Source organism: Salminus brasiliensis, chromosome 16, assembly GCF_030463535.1.
Source record: "Salminus brasiliensis chromosome 16, fSalBra1.hap2, whole genome shotgun sequence".
Classification (NCBI taxonomy): Eukaryota; Metazoa; Chordata; class Actinopteri; order Characiformes; family Bryconidae; genus Salminus; species Salminus brasiliensis.
The window spans coordinates 5175499-5201126 of NC_132893.1; the positions used below are offsets into that span (position 1 = coordinate 5175499).

General features: G+C 40.8%; 1 protein-coding gene across 4 annotated transcripts; it reads right to left on the reverse strand.

The window, feature by feature from the left end:
* Positions 1-541: 541 nt before the first annotated feature.
* Positions 542-24772, reverse strand: LOC140536345 (myelin-associated neurite-outgrowth inhibitor-like). Of its 4 annotated transcripts, XM_072658066.1 has the most exons (9): positions 24518-24604; positions 23458-23514; positions 18033-18149; positions 15107-15198; positions 12552-12632; positions 12321-12463; positions 10222-10393; positions 9210-9344; positions 542-7776 (listed from the first exon to the last, which is right to left on the reverse strand). In XM_072658066.1, the coding sequence occupies exons 3-8, from the start codon at positions 18101-18103 to the stop codon at positions 9229-9231; spliced, it is 675 nt and encodes a 224-aa protein (XP_072514167.1). In that variant the 5' UTR covers positions 18104-18149; positions 23458-23514; positions 24518-24604; the 3' UTR covers positions 542-7776; positions 9210-9228. The 4 variants fall into 4 exon arrangements, with proteins under 4 accessions (XP_072514167.1, XP_072514170.1, XP_072514169.1 ...); XM_072658069.1 differs by lacking the exon at positions 18033-18149 and having other exon boundaries at positions 23458-23503; positions 24518-24772; XM_072658068.1 differs by lacking the exon at positions 18033-18149.
* Between the last annotated feature and the right edge of the window lie 856 nt (positions 24773-25628).

The following is a 25628-nucleotide window of genomic DNA, read 5'->3' on the forward strand; positions in this document are numbered from 1 at the left end:
TCCCAAATTAGAGATTTTTCAAATGTTATGCTGAAAAAAAAACCATGCAATATCTGATATATTATATTATATGTTATGTATTATATGATATATTTTGACATCCTTTAAAATTCTTTATTTCTTGAGGCCTCAAGAGAGCTCTGGATCCCACCACGAAGATACCACTCACTCCAGTGATCAAGAGCAAACCAGACTAAATGTCTGAGGTTTAAAATAAGACTTAATTTCTTAAAAAAGACTTAATCTCCCAATAATTTAGTTTGAATGAAGATCAGAAGTCCAGGTGTTTAACTGTTAAAGACAATGGTTATGATGGGGCGTCATAACTTCTTCACACAAATTCTAGGGGAAAAGTTTAGTGAAAGCTGCTGTGTATTTTATACAGTAATGTAGTGGAGTGACAGTAAAAGTCTCCACAATGTAAAAACTTGAGTACAGTACAGATAGAAGGTACAGGTGCATGTCTTTTAGACCTGTCCACCACTGAATTGGAGTTTTACAGTTTTAGGAAGCAAAAAAATAAAAAAAGACAGGACCCAGGTTTGTTTTCAAAGATTTTAATAGTTATTGAATGATCTACGTTTTACATGTACAGCAAATATAATACAATTACAACCTTGGTCTTTACCAAGATCACTAACAGATCCTCATTACAACATAAAACAACGTAAGTGTAACAGAATTTAACTTCATTTTCACAAGCCGGATGTGAATCTTCGCCTCGACGGCAACCCCGTCTGGAGGTTACCAAAAAAAAACGAAAACAAAAAAAATACTATTGCAACGTCATCGTTTATAACTGACTGAAATGTACTGAGATAAAAGTTTCTTGTCTATCGGTTTTCAACCCTTCGATGCTGCTTAGAACCCATTATGAAATCTACATTTTGGAAGACATAACGTGTAGGCCTACGACCAACTTTTGTTATAGTGCCCGCGGTTAAGTGCCTGTACAAGAACTAGCAGATCAACACCTCCGTGGTTTACAGCAGGTAGACAGGGAACGTTCCGAAGTGATGGGAAATAACTCGTACATGTGAACACGCCCCTCAGGTTATATTTGGTTATATGAGAGATTACAATGGCTTTTACACGTTTAACTGGGGGCTGACTGTAGCCGAGACATCTTCTCAAGTGCCTGGTGGCAAACGATAAAGATGACTTGTGATAAACACGATCACTTCCTCAGTAAGAATGACTCTTCGAAAGTTACGGCCTGTGCTTTGTTTCCCCAAGTCACACATTTAACATTATTTCAACGAGTTAAAAGTCATTCTACCGTTCTATGATAATCGCTTTGCCACAATACTACTGGGAAACAACACCCACATGAGGTAAACAAGTTACGTCCCATGATATAATGAGGCCATTGCATTTGTTTCCAGCCTAAGAAGGCTGGAATTAGAAAGCAAAGTTATTATAGCTGTGAAACAAGAACCAGATTCACCTCCAAAGGGTCTCCTAATCCTTTTGCTGCCCCTTAACTCACACGGTAAAAGGTAGTTTTGCGCGCCGGTGTGATATTTGCACACATTTCTTATGCAATTTTATTACCATTAAACAACACATTATTGATTCAGTATCCCTTTACATCAGTCACTTTATGATCTGAAACCTAAAATGCTCCTCAATGGTCCCTTTTATAACCACTTTGAGTGGCAGTATTTATCCTGCTGCAGAAATACAGTTTATCAATGAAATCAGAGCTATATTAAAGGGGCATTCCGGCCGAAAACAAGCATTTGTTATGTTATTCGTCATGCTAAGTAATATTCTGTCACGCAGCGTCTGATGGAATTCATGGTTTTATAGCGTTTTCATCATGTTTGCCTCAACGTTGTCTCACTACAATACCCAGCATGCACTACGCAAATACATCATACAGCCGACTGCGCTCACTCAGCCCTGACTGCCAGCCTAGCCACTGATCTACAGGCTAAAAATACAACCAAGCCAACATTACGCCGCCCCCAAATATCCACCGCAATGTCCCTTCCACCTCCAAGATATGTCATCAGAAGTCTTTCAAACCAGAAAATCTTATTCTACAGACTTTGTGGCACCGCTGTAGGAGGTGTGTGGGCATGTTTACATACAGATGTAGCCATGGGTGCATTTTTCATTTTGGCCGGTATGTCCCTTTAAGAAAACGTTCATATGAAATGTGTAGAAGTGATCAGTACTGTTTATAATATCAACATAATATCAAAAACAAAACAAAAAAAAAACTATCTAAAAAAATTCTCTATGGTAGACCTGGGCAAAACACACTTCCCCATTATCTGAATGCTTGCAAGTACTCAAGTCTTTGAGAAAAATACATGTATTTGAAAATACATTCTAGTGCTCAAATACTCAAAATACTTCTTTTTTCTTTTTTCTCTGTATAATATTTGGATATTTACATCACAAATACTTCAAATACACGTGTGTGGAACACAGCTCTGCTCCACACACGTTCCACGCCGACCCGGACCAGCAGAACTGGCCGTGTGCATTGCTACTTGCATTTCGTTACAAATTCTAGAAGGAGAAATGGACGATACGCCAGTGGCAAACGGGAAAAAATGCTTAAAGGAATGATTCACTGGAAAATCAAACTTGCCTAGATGTAGCTGATCAGCGAAGGCATGTTTGGTGCCTAGAGTTTGCTTATTTTGCTTGGCAGTAGAGCTACAAGGCTACTGTAGCTAACAAGTAACACAAGTACTATTTAGACTGGTTTTATCTGGGTCTGAACTGGGTCTGAATCCGCTGGTCACTTTTACAAACTAGAGCATCAGAAACTATAACCAGATTACTATAAAAACCTACTGTGGAAATATAAACTGGTTAAATTAATAATTAATGAATTCAATTATCGCTTAATATTCGAATTCTACCCAATGGATAAAGAGTGTGTGGGCATTCCAGCCTACAACTGCATTTAGTGTTATCTGAATCTCAGTCTCATTCATCAGTTTAACGGTTTGATTTTGTTTCCTTTACATCCTTTTTTCCATCAGGGCTCTCTCACTACAACACCCAGCATGCATTACACAAAATCTGTCCACAACCATTGAGAACCACCAATGTATCAGTGTTGTAAAGGCTAATGGATAGCTGTGATGTTCATCATTCAACTGCATTAGCACAGTTAATGTAAAAAATCCCAACAGCCAACCCAACAAGCGACTGTAGCTTTCCAGAAGGCCCACCCACCTTCCACTTACATCATCAGAGGGTTGTTTTTTTTCTAGTAATGAAAGCAGAAAATCTTTTGAGACTATTGTAAGAGGTGAGTGGGCACATTTACAACAGATGTAGCAATGGTCACATTCTGCATTTTGGCTGGAGTGCCCCTTTAAGCACTAAGGTCGGTATGTGTTATGCTACCGGCGGTGTGCACATAAATTTGTAAAATCGAGAAAAACAAAGATAAAAGACACAAAGCGCCACAATTCATTGTACGAACTGCTTGCTTATGAGGCAATGCCTCCACAGAGCAGCTATTTCCATCTGTTATTTATATTGAGGTTTCTTACCCTGTGTGATCAGGACATATAACGGATGTATAGCGGAAGAATTAGCTGGTAAAAATGTACCCAGGTAAAACAAATCCAAATAATATTACTGACTTCGGTATCATCAGGCTTGTAGCTCCGCTGCAATGTTAATAAGCTCATAACTGCAGAATTTAGTCGTTTTTCAGTGAAACTTTGCCTTAAAACACATGGTTCCTACTGCTGTTTCAATTAGTTTGGTGGTGGTGACAGAAACATTCAACCAGTGCATAGCTTTGAACATTTGGCTAAAAAAAAAAAAAAAAGCATCTGGTTCTGACCCAAATGCCCACTGAGGACAACCTGTGCCTGTCTGTCTGAAAGAGAATTAGGCCGTGAAGTAATAGAGCGAATGGAGACAAATATATACTGGATGAATTGATGAATTAATCAACCATCGATAGATCAGCTTGAACTTATGTAACTTACGTATTGATCTAGAGTACAGTACCGGTGCAAAGTTTGGACACACCTCATTGCCTCATTGAACGTAAAGTACGATTTCTATAATCTTAGTCTCAAATATCGAATTTTTTTAATGGTGAACAAAAAATTTAATTTGTAATGAGCCCCAAACAATATTATACAGTTAAGCGCTAATTGTACGGTCATCAATTACTTTATAGCCCACTATGGTATTCCTTAGTCTCATCGGTTTGACAGAATTCACAATTTTATGTCATCAATGTTCTCTCACTACAATACCCAGCATACATCACACAAATACATCATACAACCCACTGGGAATCCCTGCAGCAATCTACAGGCTAATAAACCTAAACCTATCCTTTCACAGCTGTAGTTTATAAGGTATGTCATCAGAAGTGGTTTCCCTAGTCTTTAAAGCAGGACATCTAAATATGAAACCACTGTAGGAGCTGTAGGTGGTTATGTAGGATGTGTGTAAGAAATGTAGTGATGTATCTACATATTAGAGATATTAGAAAACCCAGCATGCACTGCTCCAACACATCATATGGCAAATGCCCTTCCTAGTCTGTGCGAGAAGCAAATGCACTATTGTGAAAAGCTCCATCACGGCAGATGGGCTTAGATACACTGGATTTGTTTTATACTGGTTCTGATTCCAAATACCATTCACCGTTCTAAAGCCTTCCTGAGGAAACAGCCAAATATGAGCTTCATGAGTTGATGTGTCCAAACTTTTGAGAAGTACTGTAAAGCAATCTCTCAGATGCAAAGAAATCAGATAATAAAGATCTGCACTCTAAGCAAAAAGGGTTCTATATAGCTCTATATAGGCTCTAGAAAGAAGAGGTTTTCCTTATATATGAAGATCCAATTTACCAGACTCTAGAATTTGCCATGGCTCTCCACAGAACCTCTGCCTTTTCTGAAGAACCCCTTAAACATCCCTTTTCTAGCTGAACCCAAAGCTGATTCGGTAAGTTCTATGTGTTTGAGCCTTTAAGCTTTAAAGCCTAACTCTCATGACGTCGTCTCCGTGTTTTATGTCCGATGTCAGTCGGTGCGTAACTGCAAAAAAACCCAACAATTAACGGAATACAGAGGATGCACACACAGACCGACACACTGCACAACCCTTCCCTAAACAAACACACACGATTCTACACTAGCAGGACCACTGTCATTCGAAACGCAGCCTGCGAATTCTTCGTTACTTTATATTTAATAAAACACAGACGGAAATCACGTTAATTTTTCTTTATAAAGTGGTTAAAATATGGAAGAATATTGCAATGACATATAGTATTTTGCATGAATCTCTTCAGTGTTTTTTTTTTTTGATCCCTGGAAGACTAGAGTACCACAATTGTAATGTACAATAAATGAATTCCTTAATAGATTATGTACTGTACCAACTACAAGCATAGATTATTACTTTAAAGAGTGCAATATTCCTTACCAAATTGTATATACTTCCATTATGAGTTGACGTATTCCTTGAAGAATGTTGGTTCTCCCATAAACCACAAGCCTCTAATCCTAGCCTACAACAGTTTTCATGTCCTCCGTGATGGACTCCTGCGTTTTTCCTCTGTGCTCTAAATGTAAGACAACTAGCATGCGTGGATGGAGAGAGTGAGCATTGCTCTTGCAGTGTTTCTTCTCTTTCTCTCTCTCTCTCTTTCGGCTGACTAGCGAGGGCTCAACAGGTGGAACTGAGCCTGAGTAACCAGTCATTGGCCAAACAGACTGACCACCACTGTCAGCAGGTCATCTGATGGTGGATGGGCTGCTGTGGTCACTAAATAAGCTAAGCAGCATGTAAAAGGTGTGGGCTTTTGAACTTTCTTGCAAATGTCATGATTATTCTGTGCTCAAATGAACTGTAGGCTTATTATCCAGTAACTACTAAGGGTGTAAAAATGCAAGAGTACGTCATAGTGCATCGCTCTGAAGGTCCAAATTCAACTGCATGGGTTGTGGAATGTAATTTTATTTGAATATAATAATATCTGATACACGGTACGCTCATTTCTTGTTGGGCCAGAATAAGGTTGTAGAGCTAAATGTGGGGAAAAAACAAACAAATAAACAAACAAAAAAGCTTGGTGCATTGTTTTATTGTCTATATTCCACTACGTCGCAAAATGGTCCCTGTGGTTACATCTGTGCATTCAGTGTGTTTATAAATCAATTCTGAATTGGACTAAACTGTAATAAACTGTAAGATTTGATTCATTTGATTCACTTTTCGTTTACAGTTCTTCAGGAATAATTTCCTAAAGAGCCGCAATCGAATCAAACTGACTCTCTGAGACCAGAGATTTACACCCCTAGTAACTACAATGAATTTTCAGTATGTAGTGAAACTGGAGAGTGATGAACAGAAGGGTGGGCCCACATACAGACCCTCAGGTGTTTAAGGCAGGGGTGGGGAACTGAGAGTACAGTTGGTCTAACACTGGAAATGACCTGGGCTCAGTTTCCCACAACAGCTTCATAGCATTAGGGCCATCTTATCTGGTAGAGAAAGTGATCAAGGTGATGCTCACTCTACCATTTTAATAAAACCTTTGTGCTAAACTGTTTTGCGAAACATAGCCCAGGTGATTCAGGAAAGGAAAATCACCAAGCTGTGTGGGAATCCTGTTCTCCAGGACTCCTGGAGTTCCCCATCCCTGGCTTAAGGGGTTAAAATATGCGTATCATAGTAGAAATGGCTGAATTAGAAAACTGTGTCTATATCAGTAGTAGAACGTCCTTAATTCACCCAATCTCAGATGCATAACTGTGAAATACCCACACTATTCTGTATTCCAACCTACAGTGAGTATGGTTTAAGTCTTGATCTGCATGTCCTAGATTAAGCCTGGACCAATATTAAATCCCAGCATCACTGCAGGCTCAAGCCTAGATGTGTTTAAACCATGATGGAAGTCTAACTTCTCTCCTCTAAATTTCAAAACAGCAGCCTTGCATCCCTTTCAAATAACTTTGCATGAAGCGTGGTGTGAGAATACGACACTGGCCAGAGGTTTTAAATACACTGAGTAAAGCCCCCCCCACCAGTGCACGATTGCATGTTTCTGTAAAACCTACAACTTCAGCTCCTCTGCTCGCTTTTACGGTATGGATAAAATGTCACTATTTGGTCACATGAAGCCGCTTAACCCACTGAAATGTCCACTAAACAGTCTGCATCTAATAAAACTGCAGTGCCTACACGCAGTGATTAGGATGATGATGATGATGAGGATGAGTCTTTGTGACAGATTCTGCTAATAAACCACCTTAAGCTGGAAGATCCTCGGTATGTGCTGGATGATTGATGATGGAGTACTCTGACCCTTTCTTAAAGGCAAATTATAAAAAGCAGGAGAAACAAGGAGCACAGTGCTTTTCCAAAAACACTGAAAATTAAACTAAAAAAAAAATCCTACGCCCAGATTTAACCGTTAAAAAGAAATGGCAGCTTGAATAAATGAGTACATTCTGACCATTAGAAAATTGTGTTGCACAGAAACCAGTGTTAACAGCAGCAGAATAGTCGCTGCTGGTCAGTGTAGTTGTGGAGAGTGTTTTTTGTGTTTTTTTTAAACTGCTGGTAGATGTTGGTCAGAGACTCTATTTAATGTAACATTAAAAAAACAAAGAAATTGAGTGAGCAGCTTTAACGAAATCACCAAGAACACATAAAGTGACCATTGCTCTTTCAGTATTTGTACTTGCAGAAGGACTTGGTGCCCCAGTGCGGACTGCTGCACCCACGTAAGACTCAAACTGTGAACTATGCTGGACTCCAGATCTACAGCAGAAGAAAAAAGGAAAGGAAAAGATGTAAGAAGAAAAACATGGTTAATCATATGGAACAAATGTTACATATTAAAGGAATAGTTGGTGGAAACTCAAATGAACAGGGCTGATCACTGACCCCAGCCAAGACACGTTTGCTTCTTTAGTTTGAAACAAGAGATGCTAGGTTAATGTTGCTAACAAACACTGGCCTTTGCTGCGTTCCATTTTTCACAGAAGTTGGATGTCGGAGTAGAGAATGATGTCACGTCCAAGTTTATTACGCTCCAATTAAAAATTCTGATAATTGTACACTATTTTAAAGCATTTCCAAAAAAAGAGTTAGCTAATTGCTATCGGTTTTATGATCCTTTGCTGGTGTTTTATGGTGAATCTAATCAATATGCCTCACACTTTCTATGTCCCAGGTTAGCACTGTTAGCAGCCATCTTGGATTTTTAACTCAGGAGTTAGTGAGGCTCTCCCGACTTTCTGAGTAGACAATCCAACTTGTGGAGGAGTCAAGCTAAAATTTCCTACTAAAACTCAGAAAATCCAACATCCCAGTTCAAATGGAAAACAGCCAATCTCATCTCTTTAAATACACAACCAAAACTGTCTCTCAACTCCAAACACATCGCACCGGATCTTCCTTTGTTGTGTGCAGTTTAGATCACAAAGTGACTTACTTCGGCAATTCCTGCACACTTTTTGCTTTTCTTGCTCAAGCACACCTGGTTCAACCCACCTGTTAATTGCCAGGTTTGGTAAGTCTGTTAGAGCTGGGAAACCAGTGGGAAACTGTACAGGAAACCATTGCCCAGCCCTGCTTTAAGTCTATAAAACACAAACTCCTAAACGGAGGGTTCTCCACATCTCCACTTTTATCTTACATGTCATGTTTATATAGATTGTCAATAGATTTTTAAAGCACATACATTTAGATATGTGCGTGTATTTAGCAAAATAGGTGATAGTCTAAGGCCAGTGTTCTTAGCAATGTTAGTCTAGCATCTCCAGTTCTAGTCCAAACAAGCAAACTAAGGGTACCACCTGTCTTGACTGATTAATTGCATTCAGGGTCAATGATTAAGCATGTTTATTTGATTTTTCACTAAACTATTACTTTAAATACAGCTTTAGTTTGTTTAAGCATGATTGACCATCACAATTCATTTAGCTATGGTATCTCCAAACCTTGTTTACACCTGGTTGTTTAAAATAACATCACAAAGCAGGTATAAAATGCATTGCTTCTGGTTTTATTACAAACAAAGAAAATTAACTAATTAGTACGGACCAATTTTACAGTCCCTAACTTGTCATATACAGTGTATTTGAGAATTTCCCCACTGTGGGACTAATAAAGGACTATGGTGGCCTCCTTCCACCATATCTGCCTTAAATACACCAATACTCTCGAGAAAGAGAGGAGGACCCACTTACATGCAGTGGACTGGCAGCTCTACCAGTGTGGAGGCACATAGCTGTACCCGGGGGTTCCTTGCTGCCGGTACGTTGGCACAGTAACCGGGTGAGCGCCGATGTGCTGTGTGTGCTGAGGCGTGGTCAGCAGAGGCCCTGTAAACACACACAAACAAAAAGTACTGTTCATACACAGGCAACAAAAGCAAAAAATACAAAAATGCTGTGCAAAAGTTTTAGTTTGGCCATGAAATCTGTTTACAGCTAATTATATCTCAGCAGTGAGTGTGTTTATGCCTGTAAAACAGGAGAAACAGTCAAAAATGACAAATAATTTCTTGTTGGTCAGTAAAGTTGTCGAGACGTTGGTTAGAAGAACACAGACACTGCATGGATTTGTTCAGTTCCACCAGCAGCTCATCTGACTTACTGAAAAGAAGAACTGACTGGATAATCTTGGTGCTGGATGGGAACCGAGCAAAGAGCTTGAGAAAGGTGTTTTCTCAAGACTTTTTCTCAAGACTTTTGCACCTATTGATATTTCAACAGTACACCAATCATGAATATTACTGCGATGATAAGAGCACTGAAATGTTTGAAAACTGACTAAAGTGATTTATTTGGGATTCTTTTTGGGCTTAAACATGGAGGCGCTACTAATGTTCTGTAATCTAGTGGAAAGCCTTCCCATTAAAGAAAGAGCTGGATGCTGTTACTGCAGCATATGGAGGACAAGCTCCTTAATAACATCTTTCACTCTAGAAGAAACTGAATATGATGTACATCTTGGCTGACCAACTACATTTGGTGTGATGACTGTGTTAAAATGAATTTTTTTTTTTAATTGAGCCATAGAATAAGGACATTTAAAAAGAAAAGCCCCTCTAAAGGCCTTCAGGGCATAAAGGAAGTATTAGAAGTGTTCTGGCTACAGGATAGGAGCAGAACACTTCTAATACCCATAGCAGATTCCATTTATGTGTAAAACGCTTCTTTATGCAGAAGACCTTTTTGGCTGGAGGTGTAGCCCTACCTGCAGACATGGCCATAGTGGAGCCAGTGAGCATGCCCATGGCCACGCTGTTGGGGCGGGCCGCGGGAACTGCGGCTGGGTAAATGGCTGACGGCAGGCTGTTGGGCTGCACCACCGTGGTGTGATGGATTACATGCGGCTGAGCGAACATCGGCTGTGAGTAGTAAGCACCCTGCATAGACAGAAAAGAGAAAATAAAGACTTTAACTGTGCACACACAACGTTTAATAATCTTCATAGAAATGCCTTGCCAGTAGAATAGGATGCTCTTACGCAGACAGAACGTAATAAAGCCTGAAGCACTGGGCTGTGCAGCAGTGGAGCAGTGGAGCAGTGTTCTCTGCAATTATGGAGCAGTATTCAACACCTCTGGGACAAGCTGGAGTGGCGTTTGTGATCCAGAACTAATTATCGAACCTCAGTACTCTCATGGCTGAAAGCAATCAAATCAAATCCTCATAGCAATGTTCCAGCATTTAGTGTAAAGCCTTCCCAGAAGAGTAGAAGCTGTTACTGCAGCAGCTGGGGGGGGACTATTAGACACAAGCCAGGGTCCCACCTCTATTTTCATGACTGATCTGACACTGAGGACTGCTCTCCTGCTCTCCTGAGGATACAAATAGCATCTGCTAGGTATTTGAACACCATGGCTCAGAATGCTTTAGTAGACCATGGGATTATTGGAAGGATTAAAGTCTTGAATTAATTTTTTTTGTAGTTTCTTAAGCTTCATAATTAGATGTAAAATGATTGTCATCTTTAAAACGCTGTAATTTGAAGTATCTGATCAGGTTCCCTGTACTGAAGCTTCCCTAGTACCTCCATATGAGATATACTATATGGACATAAGTATTGGGACACCTACAGGAGCTATAATGACATGCCATTTTAAATCTATAGGCATTATTTTGGATTTGGTCCCCCTTTGCAGCTCTGGCACTCTGCAGATATTGAGCCAGTAGAGCGCTGAAAGATGGTGGAATATCTAGGAGGGAAGAAATTTCACCAACTGACTAGGCTGGCATCCTATTACAGCACCACACTGGAATTCAGTGAGCTCTTTAGAACCATCGGTTCTATTTGTTTTGTGTGTAAAGCCAGACTGCATGGCTAGGTGCAAAGAGGTTTAAGAGTATTAAAAGATAATATTAATATATTAAGTGATGATAATAATACTTTTGTCCACATAGTATCATCAGATTTCTTGAATATTTACACTATAACATTTAACCATTTAATCAGCATCTATTGTGCTTGGGTGGATGTCGCAACATCATAAGTGATGTAGACAAGTGACAGTAGTGATCCTTGTTTTTTTTCTAAAGATGGCACACCACAGATACCCTATTTTCATTTCCAATTCCAATATTATTGGCTAATAAAGAGCTAACCGAGCTTTAAAAAGAGTTATTTTAAAGCTTCTGGTCTAATGACATTTGAAAGTTCTGTTGCAATGTTCTTCAAATCTCCATTACCCTCACAACCCAACATGCTTCACTCCTCTGCTATTGGTTTGTGACTATTTTAAAATACATATCGATCCATTTTTCTCTATTTGTGCACACATTTGCATTTATCTCACTGTAACCAATCAGCTTAGAGTGAACGTGAGTGAGTAAGTGAGTGAGTGTCTAGGACCGATCTAAACTAAAACTTAGCACAGGGTATTCATGATCATCACTCATTGACAACAGTGTTGACAACAGGCAGATGTTTAGCTTGCCAGACCAGATTTTAGAAGATGCACTTTTACTCTGTGTGACTAAAGTAGTCTTCTGAATGTTAGCCAGGACTGTCTGTATTATGCTTTAGGCTAAGCTATTATCCAGTAATTTTTCATTCAGTCAAAGGAACCATCAACTCAAGCTTAACACGTTGCACAGAGCTAACAAGCAATGAGTAATGTTGGCAGTAGCAGATCATGTTTTAAAGGGGAATTCCATCGCTTTTGTTTTTTTTTATTACCATTATTTCTGTTTAATTAATTGGCTGAGATGGAAACAAAATTCTAACCAGTCATTTACCTTCAAATTGGTACTGCTGATACTATTGGTGAATTATTTTCTCCCCAAACTGCAGCAGACAGGTTTATGGCATACCTGAGCATAGAGGTTCTGTTGAGGGTAGGCACTTCTGATGGGGTACATGGCCGTAGAGTAGGGGTTTGGGGACGCAGAGTAGGGAGGAGGGGCTCCATTGGTTTGTGTTGGGGGAACCTTGTAGGGAGCTCCTGTTGTATATCCTATAAGGAAGTGAAAGGTGTCATGATACCTGTAACACACTATATGAGGGCAATCTTAATGATAACGCATGCAGCGAGCAAGCTTTACCTGGTGGGTATCCTGGGGTGCCCGTTTGGTAGATGTTGGGCGTGTATGCAGGAGCTGTGGTGGGATAACCTGCAGGATAGCCTAAAGAGAGACGGACAGAGTGAGAATAAAAGTTAAAACTGTAAAAACTGTGGTCCTCTACATGCTGCCAAAACGGCTCCCTCTACAAGACCTCTAAAAATGGTATCTTCCAATAATATCTGCTCCATCAAATGCTTTAAGTCTTGCTAGTTGCAAGATGGAGCCACAGCTTGAACTTGATGTTCCAGTGTCCCCCACAGGTAAACAGCGATGTAAACTAAAACAGGACTCATCTCGACCTTCTTCCATCGCTCCAAGGTCAGGATGCTCAGGGGTCCATTGTAGGCACTTTTGCCAGTGGACAGGGGTTAGAATGGGTAGCTCTGACTGGTCTGCGACTACTCAGCCCAATACGCTGCAGGGGTCACTGCTCTGTATATTGTAATACATTCATCCATAAGCATCATTAAACATGTCTGTGAGCCCTTCTTGGCCCAGATGTAATATCTCTCTTTGCCCTTCAGTGCCCAACACACCATCACTTCTCGGACTACTGTTGTTACTGCCTAGGAGCGCCCGCTAGCTAGCCATTTCAGAGATGCTCTCACCAGTCATCAGGACGTAACAACTTGGTCTTTCTCAAAGTGACTCAGGTCTTCACAATGCCCAAAACAGAAAATAATGGACAGAGTAACATTTTAGGTGGAGAGTGGAGAAAAGAGACTGATTAAGGTGGAGAGAAAATCACATCCACAAATCGTAATCTAAATTGCTCTCGTACTGGGCCTGTGATGAATTTGGTCCCCAGACTGTTTTACACTCCAGAAGTAATCAGCCAGGCCAGGGCAGCCCAACCCCAGCCCAACTTTTATTTTCCTTGGAAATAACCCGACTACAGGGACTATATAAGTGGGAAAATGATTCGGCCCATCTACGTCAGTTCAACTCATGACATACATCAGTGTTTCCTGGTTCAGGTCCTTAAATACCCTGGCCTGCATGTTTCAGAGCTCTCCCTGCCCACACACACCTGACTAAGCTCATCAGCTGATGAACAAGCCCTTTTTAAGTGTTAAGTGGGTGTGTTACAGCAGAAGAACCAGAATATGCTGTGCACGAAATGAGAAACATGGATCCACAATGCTCATAGTTTATGACCCTTAGATCTGCCAAGTATTTCAACATAAAGGCTACTTTCATCACAAGTTACACAATTAATAATGAATATTTCCCAATACAAAAAGCAAGGCCAGTTATGCTCTCTGGAACTCAAGGCTATGGATGGCTATGGTGTCACTTTAGGATCAAATGGGTGATTTTCTGACAACAGGGTCAACACTTAGATAGCTGCACTCTTGGACGCCCCCGTTACCTGTTATTTAATTTGAATGTGTATTTTAACTAATGGTTTTAGTCTCTTTTTACATGCAAACCACCTCATGGACCTTGCTTGTAACTAACTAACTAACTAACTTAGGCTAAGGCAAGGCTGTCCACAAGGGGGCGCTTTTAGTGCTCAAATATTTGGTGCTCCACATCAGTGACACTGTGAGTATTTGCTTTTAGCTTTCTTTATAAAAAAAGGTTTGTTTTTGTTTTACATTATTATTTACATGTAAATAATAGAAGTAGATAAATGTGTATACAAAATAAACATGTAGAATGATGCTAATATGTTAATGTTAATATGTTAATAAATAATGACACTAAATAAAAATAAAGAAAAACTAAGAAGACATTTTAGATGTGTCCACAGTGATGAATGGAGCCAAAGAAGATTCTAACAACTTTAGAATATCATAAATGAAATCTCAAAAGTTATAAAATTAATACAATTTATGTTCAAATTTTATCTATTTAAAAAGCTGAGATCAGATGACTTGACTAAAATAGCTACACAGATGATTATAATATATTTTTTTTCAGCTTTGTGTTCACATAGTTCCTGACATTGTGAATAAGAATTGTCTCTATTAATACCTTTTTAATAATAAATATTCACATTGTCTATGAATATTATTGTATATAAAATGACAAAAATGGATTCCAAACCTTTGTGCAGTAATATTTTAACCATGGTGGTGTTCTGTATTCAGATTCACCAGTTGAGCCTGTACTACAGTCATGTAGTGGATGATTCAGATTTACTACTTGCCCTTACAAGTTTGCCCTGTGTTTAGTAGAGTGAGCTTGATTTCCTGCAGTGTGTCAAATAAAAAGCTGGCAATTATCAGCACAATAACAGTCCCATTTTTGCCAAAACCACTTATCTGTGAAGATGACTTCATCTGATATTACTGCCCAACTGCTATGTCAGTCAGGCTATTATTGTTGGTTCCCAAGCCCTGGTCCTGGAGAAACCCCTTGCTCCTCACATTTTAGTGTTCACCCTGCTCCCAACACATCTGATCCAGCTAATCAGCTAATTAACAAGCCCTTCCTGAGATGAAGGCCTAGGGTTGTTAACCACAGATCTAGCATGATCTCTTCTTGGTTAAAGGAACCCACTTCGTTCAGATGGTAGAGCAGCTCACCTGGGTACGCCATGTTCTTGGGGTTCGCATACGCGGTTCCCGGCTGCACAGGACTGTAAACTGGATTCATACTGGAAGACACTCGACCCTTACTGGATGGAAAAGGAGGGCAAGAGCAAGAGAGGGGAAGGAGAAACGGATTAAGGCGCTATCATAAATCACACAGTGAAGAGGCACTGTAAAAACAGATAACAGAGCAAAGCTGGGACAGCATCATAAAAAATACACCGTTCAGATTTTCCACTAGAGGAGGAAAAATACTGCCTCTAATGTTTCACAAACTCTGCTGTTGGCAGACGTTTATGTCTGGTTTGAATGACCGCATTTATGGCGAGAGACAAAAACACAGAAAAGCCAGAGAAACAGAACATCCGGAGCGAATTATATGAACTGCAGCGAACACCGACTGAAAGATAAGGAGATTCAGAAGATTCAGGAAATCGCAGTGAAAAACAAACGAGGAGAGAAAACAGAAATCAATCAAACACTGAATAATTAACAAAAGGAGCGCTAACACCTCATATTAAAATCAAAAGACCTGAAGCAAAGCACGGCATGATGGATGGGATAGTTAAAGGGATAGTGTGATAACGCAACACGGGGGAGGCGAACGGAGGAGCAGCTGACAGGTGGATGGGATGATGCGATGAGGAAACGTTGAGGATGGTGCCGTGATGGATGAGCAGAGAGAGAGGACTGTGATAGATGGATGCGCTGGATATTTATGACATGTCGTAAATAGACTCCCTTAGAGAATATAACAGGACACATCATGGTCCAGCTGATGGGATGGTGTAAGTCGTGGCTGTAAAGCTATCACTCGTGTCCCCCGTGCTCTGGAATGTTAAGGACGCTGCAACAGCTGAAGGGTGGAGGCCCTGTGATATGGAGCTATCACGATACCTGATCAATCTTATCGCGAGATTTAAAGATTTGTGTTATGTAAAGTACTGCAATGACCTTATTCTTACCAGAACATATAACAAAAGCTTAATGCAGGACATTCTGAAAGTCGTCTACAGAGCTGCTGCTGAAGGTAGCAGCTAAAGGGCTTTGCACTCTTAAAAATAAAGGTGCTACAAGTTATTCATGGGGCGATGCCACAGGAGAACCACTTTTGGTTCCATAGAGAACCATGTTTGTAAAAGAGATGTGAGAAGGTTCCTCAAACTCAGAGATTTATTTTACTAACATGGTTCTTTAGACTTCTAGACCTTTATTTCTAAGAGTGTGGTTTTCCCTTTTATAAGTTTGGTAAATGTACAATTTGATATTGGACACTCTGACTACTGTTTTTTGCTATGGTACTATGAGAAAACACATAAGCAAATCTATACCACTTTACTCAGCCGTGTGACACAGTTTGGGCAGCAGCGTAGGCAAACTTTCATTTTGGCGCCTGGTCACAGGTTAAGTGGGCCAGCTTGGAAGCATTCTGTATCAAAGAGTTCACTAGAGTGAGGCTGATAACCACCATCTAGCCAACTGACCTACTTGGGATTGAATTCCGAGGCCAATGTCAGCTAACAAATGAATGGAAAGGAGTGTATAGACTATTGTCTATACCCGTCTATGTCTAGGCCAAGTTTAGAAACGAGGAAACTGTGATTATCTGACTTTTATGTGAACCATTTCATTTTCTCCCTCGTCTGTAAAGTTACCAGTTCTGAAATATGAAGTTTTCTTACTAAATTATCAAACTGCCATCTGTTGTTGCACAAGTGAGTATAACATAACAGCTTATCCCAAAATCTCATTCCTCCAAAAGAGTGAAATAAAGAGAATAAATAGTGGTGTTCATTGCAATGTGCACCTAAGTAACATAGGTTTTATTCCAACATGAAAAGTTCAAGAAACAATTACCGTAAAAGTAAAACCAGTAAAAACAAAGGCTTTTTGAGGTTAACATAACAGCAATGATGAGACACACAGTATGTGTATGTGGGTTTACGCTGCAATACTGTCATCAAGACAGTTACCCACCTTCTTCTGATACCTGGATCAATGAAACAAGTTAATAAAGGTCAACAACTGCATAAACAAATGCATAAATATGGGTCTCCAACAGTCTGGGTCCTGCCTATGTCTTGCAGAATGGCATCCTCTGGTCCGGCATAGAGACCAAAGCACTCAAAACACATAGAAGAGCTTCTTATGAAGTGTAATGTAATGTACTGGAATGACTGGAGTCAATGAATTGATTATCAATATCTGTCAATTATAATAAAAACAAAACAACAGAAATACAAAATAATGTAATGTATGACTCAGAACAAACATGCAAATATCACTGACCACATCACACGATTGTGTACTACTGTAATTCTCTTTCACTGGCTGTTAAAGAAATAGTGTGGTGAAAAAATCAAATGAGCATGATTAATCGCTGACTCCAGATGTTGCCAATCAGTCAAGACATGTTTGATATCTGTAGTTTCCTTGTTTAGTTTAGAACGGGAGATGCTAGGCTAATGTTGCTAACAACCCTTGGACTTAGACTGCCACCAATCCACTCAAAAAATGCATCCAGGTGTTTAGAGAGTTGTGAGACAGTTATTTAGGATAATCATTGCAATTCCAGCTTGAATGTTTGAAGGTTTACTTGTTTACATACATTTTGAAGGTTTACAGAGATGAGACTGGTGACAATCCCAAGTCCACTATTTGTTAGCCTAGCATCTCCCATTCTGAACTTAAGAGGCAGATATCAGATGTCAAACATGTCCTGGCTGATCTGCTGCATCTGTGGTCAATGATAAATCATGCCAAATTGATTTTCCACCAAGCCACTCCTTTAATGTGGGCACAGTTCAAAACAGGGCAGATCACAAGGGCACATGTTCAATTCAATCACATTGGAAAGGAAAAAGATGGAGGGGGGTAGAAACATTGGGTGAGGAGGGGGGTCTTTGAGTATCACACTAACCTCTTCAAGTTCTGAGAGCTTTCGGGTGGGTATAAGAAAGCAAATTTGTCAATGGGGTGCCCACTTGCCATGTTCTGAGAGGGCTAGTGTAGGTGGAGTGGAAAAGCGTGTGCAAATCTGAAAAAATCAAAACAGACCATGATCACAGTGGGTAGAAGAAGCATAGCAAAGCAAAAGCAAAGCATGGCGGCAGCAGCAGCAGCAGTAGCAGCATTGGGGAAAACAACAGTAAGCTGTTTACACACACACACACACACACACACACACACCACAGGCAGATGGATACAGACAATACAGTCATATGCAGGTCTTATGATGAGCAAACATTAATAACCACATAACAGAACGACATCGCCCATAGACTACAGAGTACATACAAATACATACACACACATTCACTTCTTATTTTACTGTCTATAGCTTATTATTATACACCACTTTCTTTAGTGAATTCAGCTGCTGCTAACAGATGTTGAACAGAACAGCATGCTCTAATGGAGCTAGAGGGGTAAGACATCCCTCAGCACTGAGCTGTGGAGCAGTGGAATTAGGTTCTCTCGAGTTCAACACCAGCACCTGACCTCTCTGATGCGCACATAAGGTTGCATGCCATCAAATATTCACAGTAATGTCCCACAATGTTGTATAAAGCCTTTGCAGAAGAGTAGAGGCTGTTACTGCTGTAAATGAGCTCCATCCAGTATCTTTGGGAGGAGCTGGAGTGGCAGAACCGTCATCATCAGCACCTGACCTCACTGACATGGTGCCAATAGGTTCATGTTCATCTGCCCCTGAGAGTCCTATTCTATTGGCGACAAGCTGCATGTGTGCATTTGCACATCTGTGTCAGCAATTAGGCTTAACTTAACATACCTGAATGCATTTATTAGAAGGCATGCTCACAAACATTTGGATTAACATAAACGTAGTGTATTATAGTTTAAGGCTAGGTGGTAGAACTGATGTTCTAGATAGTACATTGATCATGAATGAACTACACTGCCACCTGTACCAAGAGTTGTGAAGGTGCTCAGATCAAACGACCTAAAACAGCTGTGCGAACATCAACACAGCACAGGACTGCGGTGTTACAGGGTAGTGAGAGAATGAATATTTTGATACTTTATTATTTGAGTGAATTAATCAATAAATAATAAATAAATCAACCTATTAAATTCATATTTGCAATTAATCTGCACCCTCAAACATTAAATAAAGAGATAGAGACGGCTCTAAGTAGAGTGTAGAGTTCACCTCAGAACAAAAACAGACCTGAAGTTACTGCAGCATGACTCAGTACAGGTCAGTGAAGTCCAGCATGCTGCGAGAAACGGCCAGCAATACCACACAAGTGAGGAAGACAGAAGTCAGTGGGACTCTAAAATTAGACTGAGTGTCTTTACAGGGGTTTGTGATGAGCAAAGAGCATACAGATGTTAAGGGTGTGAACCTCTGAGCTCACCATGACTGAATCGCGATTCTTTAGGAAACTATTCGATGCATCAAATTAAATATTTTCAATATTTTTGTCAATGCAATTCACAAAAAAATCAATATTGATTACTTGCAATACTTCATTTAAATAAAAATAATAAAGAGAAATGATTCACTCAGCTGTGAAAATGTAAAGTTTTCCTATGCTTAATTTCGATTTAGACATCTCCCAAAGCTTTTGCACTGCTAAAAGTCGTTGTCTTGGGCCGTGCTGACAGGAGCAGCCAGCTAAAGGTCAAGGCTAAAATCTACTTTACAGCAGAACATAATATCTTAACCCTGCTTTGGCTGCATCCCAGATGTTTGTGGATTTCCTGCTTGTTTTGGCCACCAAAACCATGTGGGGAAATGCCCCCTTTCCTGCACTGAACAGCGCATTCAAAACCATCCAAAAAGAGGAGGAGACTAATTTACACGTTATAGAAAAACGAGCTATTCTCTACGCTATTAAATAGTTATTTCACATCAGTAATAGCTTTTGGGGACACATCCCCAATCCCAGATTAAGACTAAACCTGGAATTAATTCAAAGCAGTGCATAGAGTCATACAGCACTTTATCATTTCATACAGAATCCGAAAAAAAATAGCGAAATACCTTATTAAAGATTATTAAAACTCCTTAAAACATCCCAAAATTCCTTTCAGCTGAATTGACAACTTCATGCATTTTTACACCCTGAACAGATACAAGATCATCTCACAAGAGCAGCTGAGCTTCAAAAAGCCATCTGTCTTCAACAAGACATTGCTTCCAGCTTTTGCCCTGCTGACCGTCGTCGCCTTGGGCAGTGCTGACAGAAACAGCCAGCTAAAGCTCAGGGCTAAAATCTCGCCCACAGCAACCACGCGTCGCAGAAACAAGAGAGAAACTGCTGGTCACAATTTACTACACTGTCGTTTTCCCTTCATGCAGCAGTGCGTGCAAAGGACGTGCGAGCTTGCTTCATGAGCAGGTAGGCCCAGGAGATTCCCGGGCGCTGCATGTAACTGGACTGTGCACAGAGACACCGTCCTCCTGCGCAAATAAAGAATTTTGTTTTGCTAAACAAGACATGCCTGTGCAAGCTCGTGGCCACATCACGTACGGTAAGAGGCTCGGAATACAGGCTGTACAGACAATGAGGTGAGATAATGCTAACCATATCTGATCCAGGCTAAAGGACATAAGAGGTGTTTAGCTTACAGAAGACATTAACGATCAATCAGTCAGAAAACAAAATCTGTAATCAGCACCATCTGCCTGCCTGTTAGGAGCCTGGCCATTCACTTTTTGAGGAGAGTTCGAAGAGAAAACCTGGCTGCCGTTTCAACTACATTCTTTCATGAAGAGTTATAGAACCCTGTCTACTCAAAGAACCATCTGCATAATTAAATGGTTCTTTGCCTGGCTGAAAGGTTTGTTGAATTGGTGGCAAACCTTTTGTAGAAGCATTTAACTCCTTAAAAAGGCTCTGGACCATTATTAGAAACTTCTATTATCAAAGAATTGATCCACTAGTTTCTACAGAAGTCTCTGTAGTTACTGAATAATACACCTTAGTGTGTAATAAGCCTTTCTGCATTAAGGGGTTCTATTAATTATAGTGTGTATATAGTGGTAATTTATCTACGTTTTTGCATCTGAGTGTCTGAGTTGCTATCCATTTACTGCTGTGACACTGAGAATTTCCCCACTGTGGGACTAATAAAGTATTATCTTATCTTATCTTATCTTAAACACGTCTCTAAATGACACCGAAACAGTATATATAGTGTAAAATAGTCAATTTAGTTCCACTATTGTTCTACTACGTTAAAGAACCCATTTTAAGCAACACATCGATCCCTTTTCACCTTAGAGCCCTAGTGTAGGGCCTGACTGATCTGAATATTTTGTGGCTAACAGTGATACCAAATTTAGGGGCAAAACAATTCTGATAACCGATAACTTGCAGTAGTTTTAGTTAAGCAGTGCTAAATTTGGATCAGGACTGGAGCCAATCCAGGCATATTTTAACAGATCAGGCCTCAACAATTGATCCAGTTCCAAACCTTTGTTTTTACCGCTGTGTTCCAGCAGAGTGCCCTCTGGCGTCCTCTAGGCACTATTAATGGATAATATTCCCAGCCCGCAGCAATGAAGAGCATTCTTTGGATGCAACAGGGCAGTTTCGAGCCCACAGTGAGGAACTATTTTACAGTTATCCGTTGATCGTTATCTTTGACTGCATTTGAGACGCTTTTCGTTTGGCTATTTTCTGCTATTTTTTTTAAACCAGCACTGACCAGCGCATTCAAAACTGAGAGGAGGAGGCTAATTCACACGTGTTATAGAAAACCAAAGTATGGCATTATAACATCCACCACGCTAAAATAGTAATTTCACATCAGTAGTCAACAGGAAAACAACAGTTATCAATGAGTATGGAGTACTTGACAGGCACACACTTATTTCACTGCAGTGTTGTAAAGGAGCTGGGAGCTGATTGGTCAGGGAGGAGAGTCAGACTGGATTATAGGATATTAAATATATATAACACTATAAAACAGTCCTTTAGAAATATGTTAGCTTCCAAACTAAATAAATCAGTCCAGAATGCCTGATTATAGAAACTGCTACTAAAAACAAAGTGCCTGTACTTCAGTATTGAACTGGATGGCTGTATTATTTATAGAAAGACAGAGATCAGATCAGATACTTGGCATTAAGGTACTCAATTATGCCAGATTTCATTAGATTAGATATCAGTTTTATGCTAAAGTTGAGGTTTGGAGCCATTTTGCATGCTGATGTTTGGTGGTGAGAGCCTTACATGTGTGCTGCTTGCAAAACCCCCTGGTTAATATTGGTTATATTGAAAGCCTAGTCATTGGTAATACCTTTGTCAATAAAACCACAGTGGTGAACCTCTCTCTTATCTGTCCGCGATTCTCGAAGTGTAGAGAGAATGGAGACCATGCCCTACCACCCAGACCAAGAGAACAATGGAGAGACTCATCCAAAGCATCCATCGTAGTGCGATCTGGAAGATGTTGGAGTTGTAGTGTAAAGGATGTCAATACTGCCCTCCGGTAGCAGACTGGGCTTTAATCCCCTGGTTGGATACGCACACCAAACTACACTACATAAGAGTGGGCAAGACCCCTAACACCACATTCTCCTACCTGTGTAACAGGACTCGAACGAACGCCGCTCTGCAACAGATTCAACCAAATGCTGTAAATGTTTAATATCCACCTACAAGATATTCACACACTCAGAGACGGCGAGTGGCTGGTGGTCAAAAACCTTTTTTTCCAGAGCCCAGAGACCACGTCAGCCTAGAAATCCCATGTGTATCCAGATAGGACTAAAATGATCATAATACCGCCTGGTAGCAGCTGTAAAAAAGGGAAATGACCACAGAATCCCTTATGAACTGGATCCCGTCTGAATTCGGCTACTGTCTGGTGTCTAAGTGTCTCCCAATCCAATTATTATCCCAATCCACTTGGTTTGGGGTTTTTGTTGCTCTAGTTGAACTGATTCAGTTCAGGATCTTGTGCCTTGTGACTGGGTGGATACAAAACCAGGAAGGTGATCAATCAGAGTCTTTGTCTTTGTCCCCTCAAACTCCATGTCCACGCTGATCTCAGTAGCATGGATCATCTTGTGGACCTGGAGCTTTCTCCCACTTCTACCACTATAGAAAAGAAGCTCCACGCTGCCCTTATTGTTGGATGCACTACGCTCGCTTCTGAATGAGCATGAAAGCCCTTTCAGGACGCGATTCAGATGGCAAAGTGCTTATTATTGGTTGAGATAAAAGCTAACTGACATTATCATTCATCAACTGACTTGGGTCCATTTTTTTCCCCCCACTTGGGTCCATCCAGTTTTTCACCATTTCTTCACAAATCAACCCGGTTCAATCACTTACATCTCCCTGAATCTTCTTGAGGCGACTTACCGAATCAGTGGCGGTGATGGGAAACAGACGTGTCCAAGCTTTCCTTCTAAAAGACACCTCAACGGAAACAATTACAAGAAATGAATATGAATATGTTATCTGATACCTGAGGCACAATTTTTATGATTTTCTTAGAAACACTTTCGGGCCCTTAAGAAATGGTGGGAGGTTGTATAAGGTATGTAGCTACAACATATAGGATAGCTTTCTTCACATTTTTCTTCACATTTCCCACAACTGTACCCTTCCACAACACCTCTGAGGACATGTTTGAGTCCACTGGTGGTTTTAAATACTGACCACTGAAGCTATATTTGCCATGTAAACACCACGACCCCTGGCTTCCACCACCACCACCACTGTAGCTGAGGAAATCTGAGTGGCTAGCTAAGTTTCCCTACAATGCAGCATTTCACACCAAACCCACCCCGGATTAGGCCACAATTCCCAGAATTTACACTGTCCACCACAGCAAACAGCCAGCACCGACATGGAGCTAGCTAAACCGCCCCCACCCCCCCGCTCCAGGCCTGAAACGCGGTGTGGTGAAAATGCTAGTCCGGCTCTTTCGGAGCACATTGGCACGGAGAGCCAGGAGGCAGCTAGCCTGCAGCTAACCCGAGCAGCTGCACAACAAAGAGCGTCCGTTTCGGGTGTCCTCACACTGCTCCAGCGACCCCCTCACGCCTGTGTCCTCCTGTGTGTTCCTCCTTCCCGTCGACATCCCATATTTTCGACCCCTCGCTCTGTAAACACGGTCCACCGCACGGTCACAGCGACGACACCATTTCGCACTGCAGCTTTCCATGGCCGGGGAGTCCGTGGCTCCTGTCACGCTCCATGATGAGCTTCGTGTTTGCGGATCTGCCCGAAACCCCGAATTCCGCTTCGGTCCAAACGGCTTTTTTTAAACCTCTCTTTCGGACAAACTGATCGATTTCCACCCCCCATCGAACAGAATTCGCCCGAAAAAATACCATTTTATTGATTGAATCTGAATTACGAGGGGAAAGTGTGCCGTAAGGGAGGTAAACACGGAGGGAAATGCTGCCTCACTCACCCCGAGATCCACTGGAACGGTTCCCGCGCTGTTTATCGTCTCCCCGGCCGGACTGCGAGTTAGCTCTGCTCGGTGAAAGTGATGCCTCTCTCCCCGCTTCGCCTCTGCACTTTTCGGGTTCGTGTTCGTAAGCAGAGCCGCTGGTGTGACATCGACATTCAGAGCGAGTGGGGGATGGGAGGAGAGAGAGAGAGAGAGAGAGGGAGAGAAAAGGAGGACGGCGGAGGGCACCGAGCCCGGAGGACCTACTTCCATGTGAAAGGCGGCTACAGACACTTTAGCTGAGCTGCGTGAATAAAAGCCCAGCGGTGTGTGTGTGTATATATATGTATATATATATATATATATATATGTGTGTGTGTGTGTGTTTTTACTCCTCACTGCGAGAGTAAATTCGGACCTTTGTCACTAAGGGCTCAGTCTGCACCGCTAAAACACACTTAGCAGCTCTCTGGGGGGAACGGGAGGGTTTTAAAGCCGGGCGCTTTTGTTATCCGGGACTCGTTTGTTTCTCTCCAGCCCGCCGCTGCTGCCGCCACCGCCACCGCCACCGCCGCCACCGCCACCGCCGCCGCCGCCACCGCTGCTGCCGCTGACTGCGCTCAGGCTCTTTGTTAATTAAGCTGATCATTAACGCTGTATGAGGCGTTATAACCGTGTAATTACTGCGAGTGCGCCTCCAATGCACCTGGTAATCGAGAGTTTAGGGTCTAAAAAGTCAAATAAATGTAGGAAAAAATATTTTTAAATAAATATTATATTTTATATATTGTTTAAAATGAGTTTTTACTTATCTGGCGTTTCAGAAGGTATTTATTTAAAATTATTTCGATTTTTTAAAAATGTTTTTAAAACAAATGCTTTGTTGTTTAAATATATTTATTTATACATTATTACTACACATATGTGCATGTTATCTTAATTATTATAATCCAGACACTAAGATATATTTGACATGTTTTCAGTGTCAGTGTTAAAATAAACGTAGTTTGGCACTGCCTCTAAATGTATTATTTTATTTAATTACGTTTTGCTTTTTTATCTTTACTTTTTGGGTTATATATTTTAATCACATTGCGTTTTTCTAAAACTATTTTCATATTCATAATCA

Coding starts and splice junctions, on each gene's coding strand:
- LOC140536345 (XM_072658066.1), bottom strand. CDS start 18,103: ATGGCAAGTGGGCACCCCATTGACAAATTTGCTTTCTTATACCCACCC. Junction 15,199..18,032: donor AGCTCTCAGAACTTGAAGAG/GTTAGTGTGATA, acceptor TTTTCCATCCAG/TAAGGGTCGAGTGTCTTCCA. Junction 10,394..12,320: donor AACAGAACCTCTATGCTCAG/GTATGCCATAAA, acceptor CTGTCTATGCAG/GGTGCTTACTACTCACAGCC.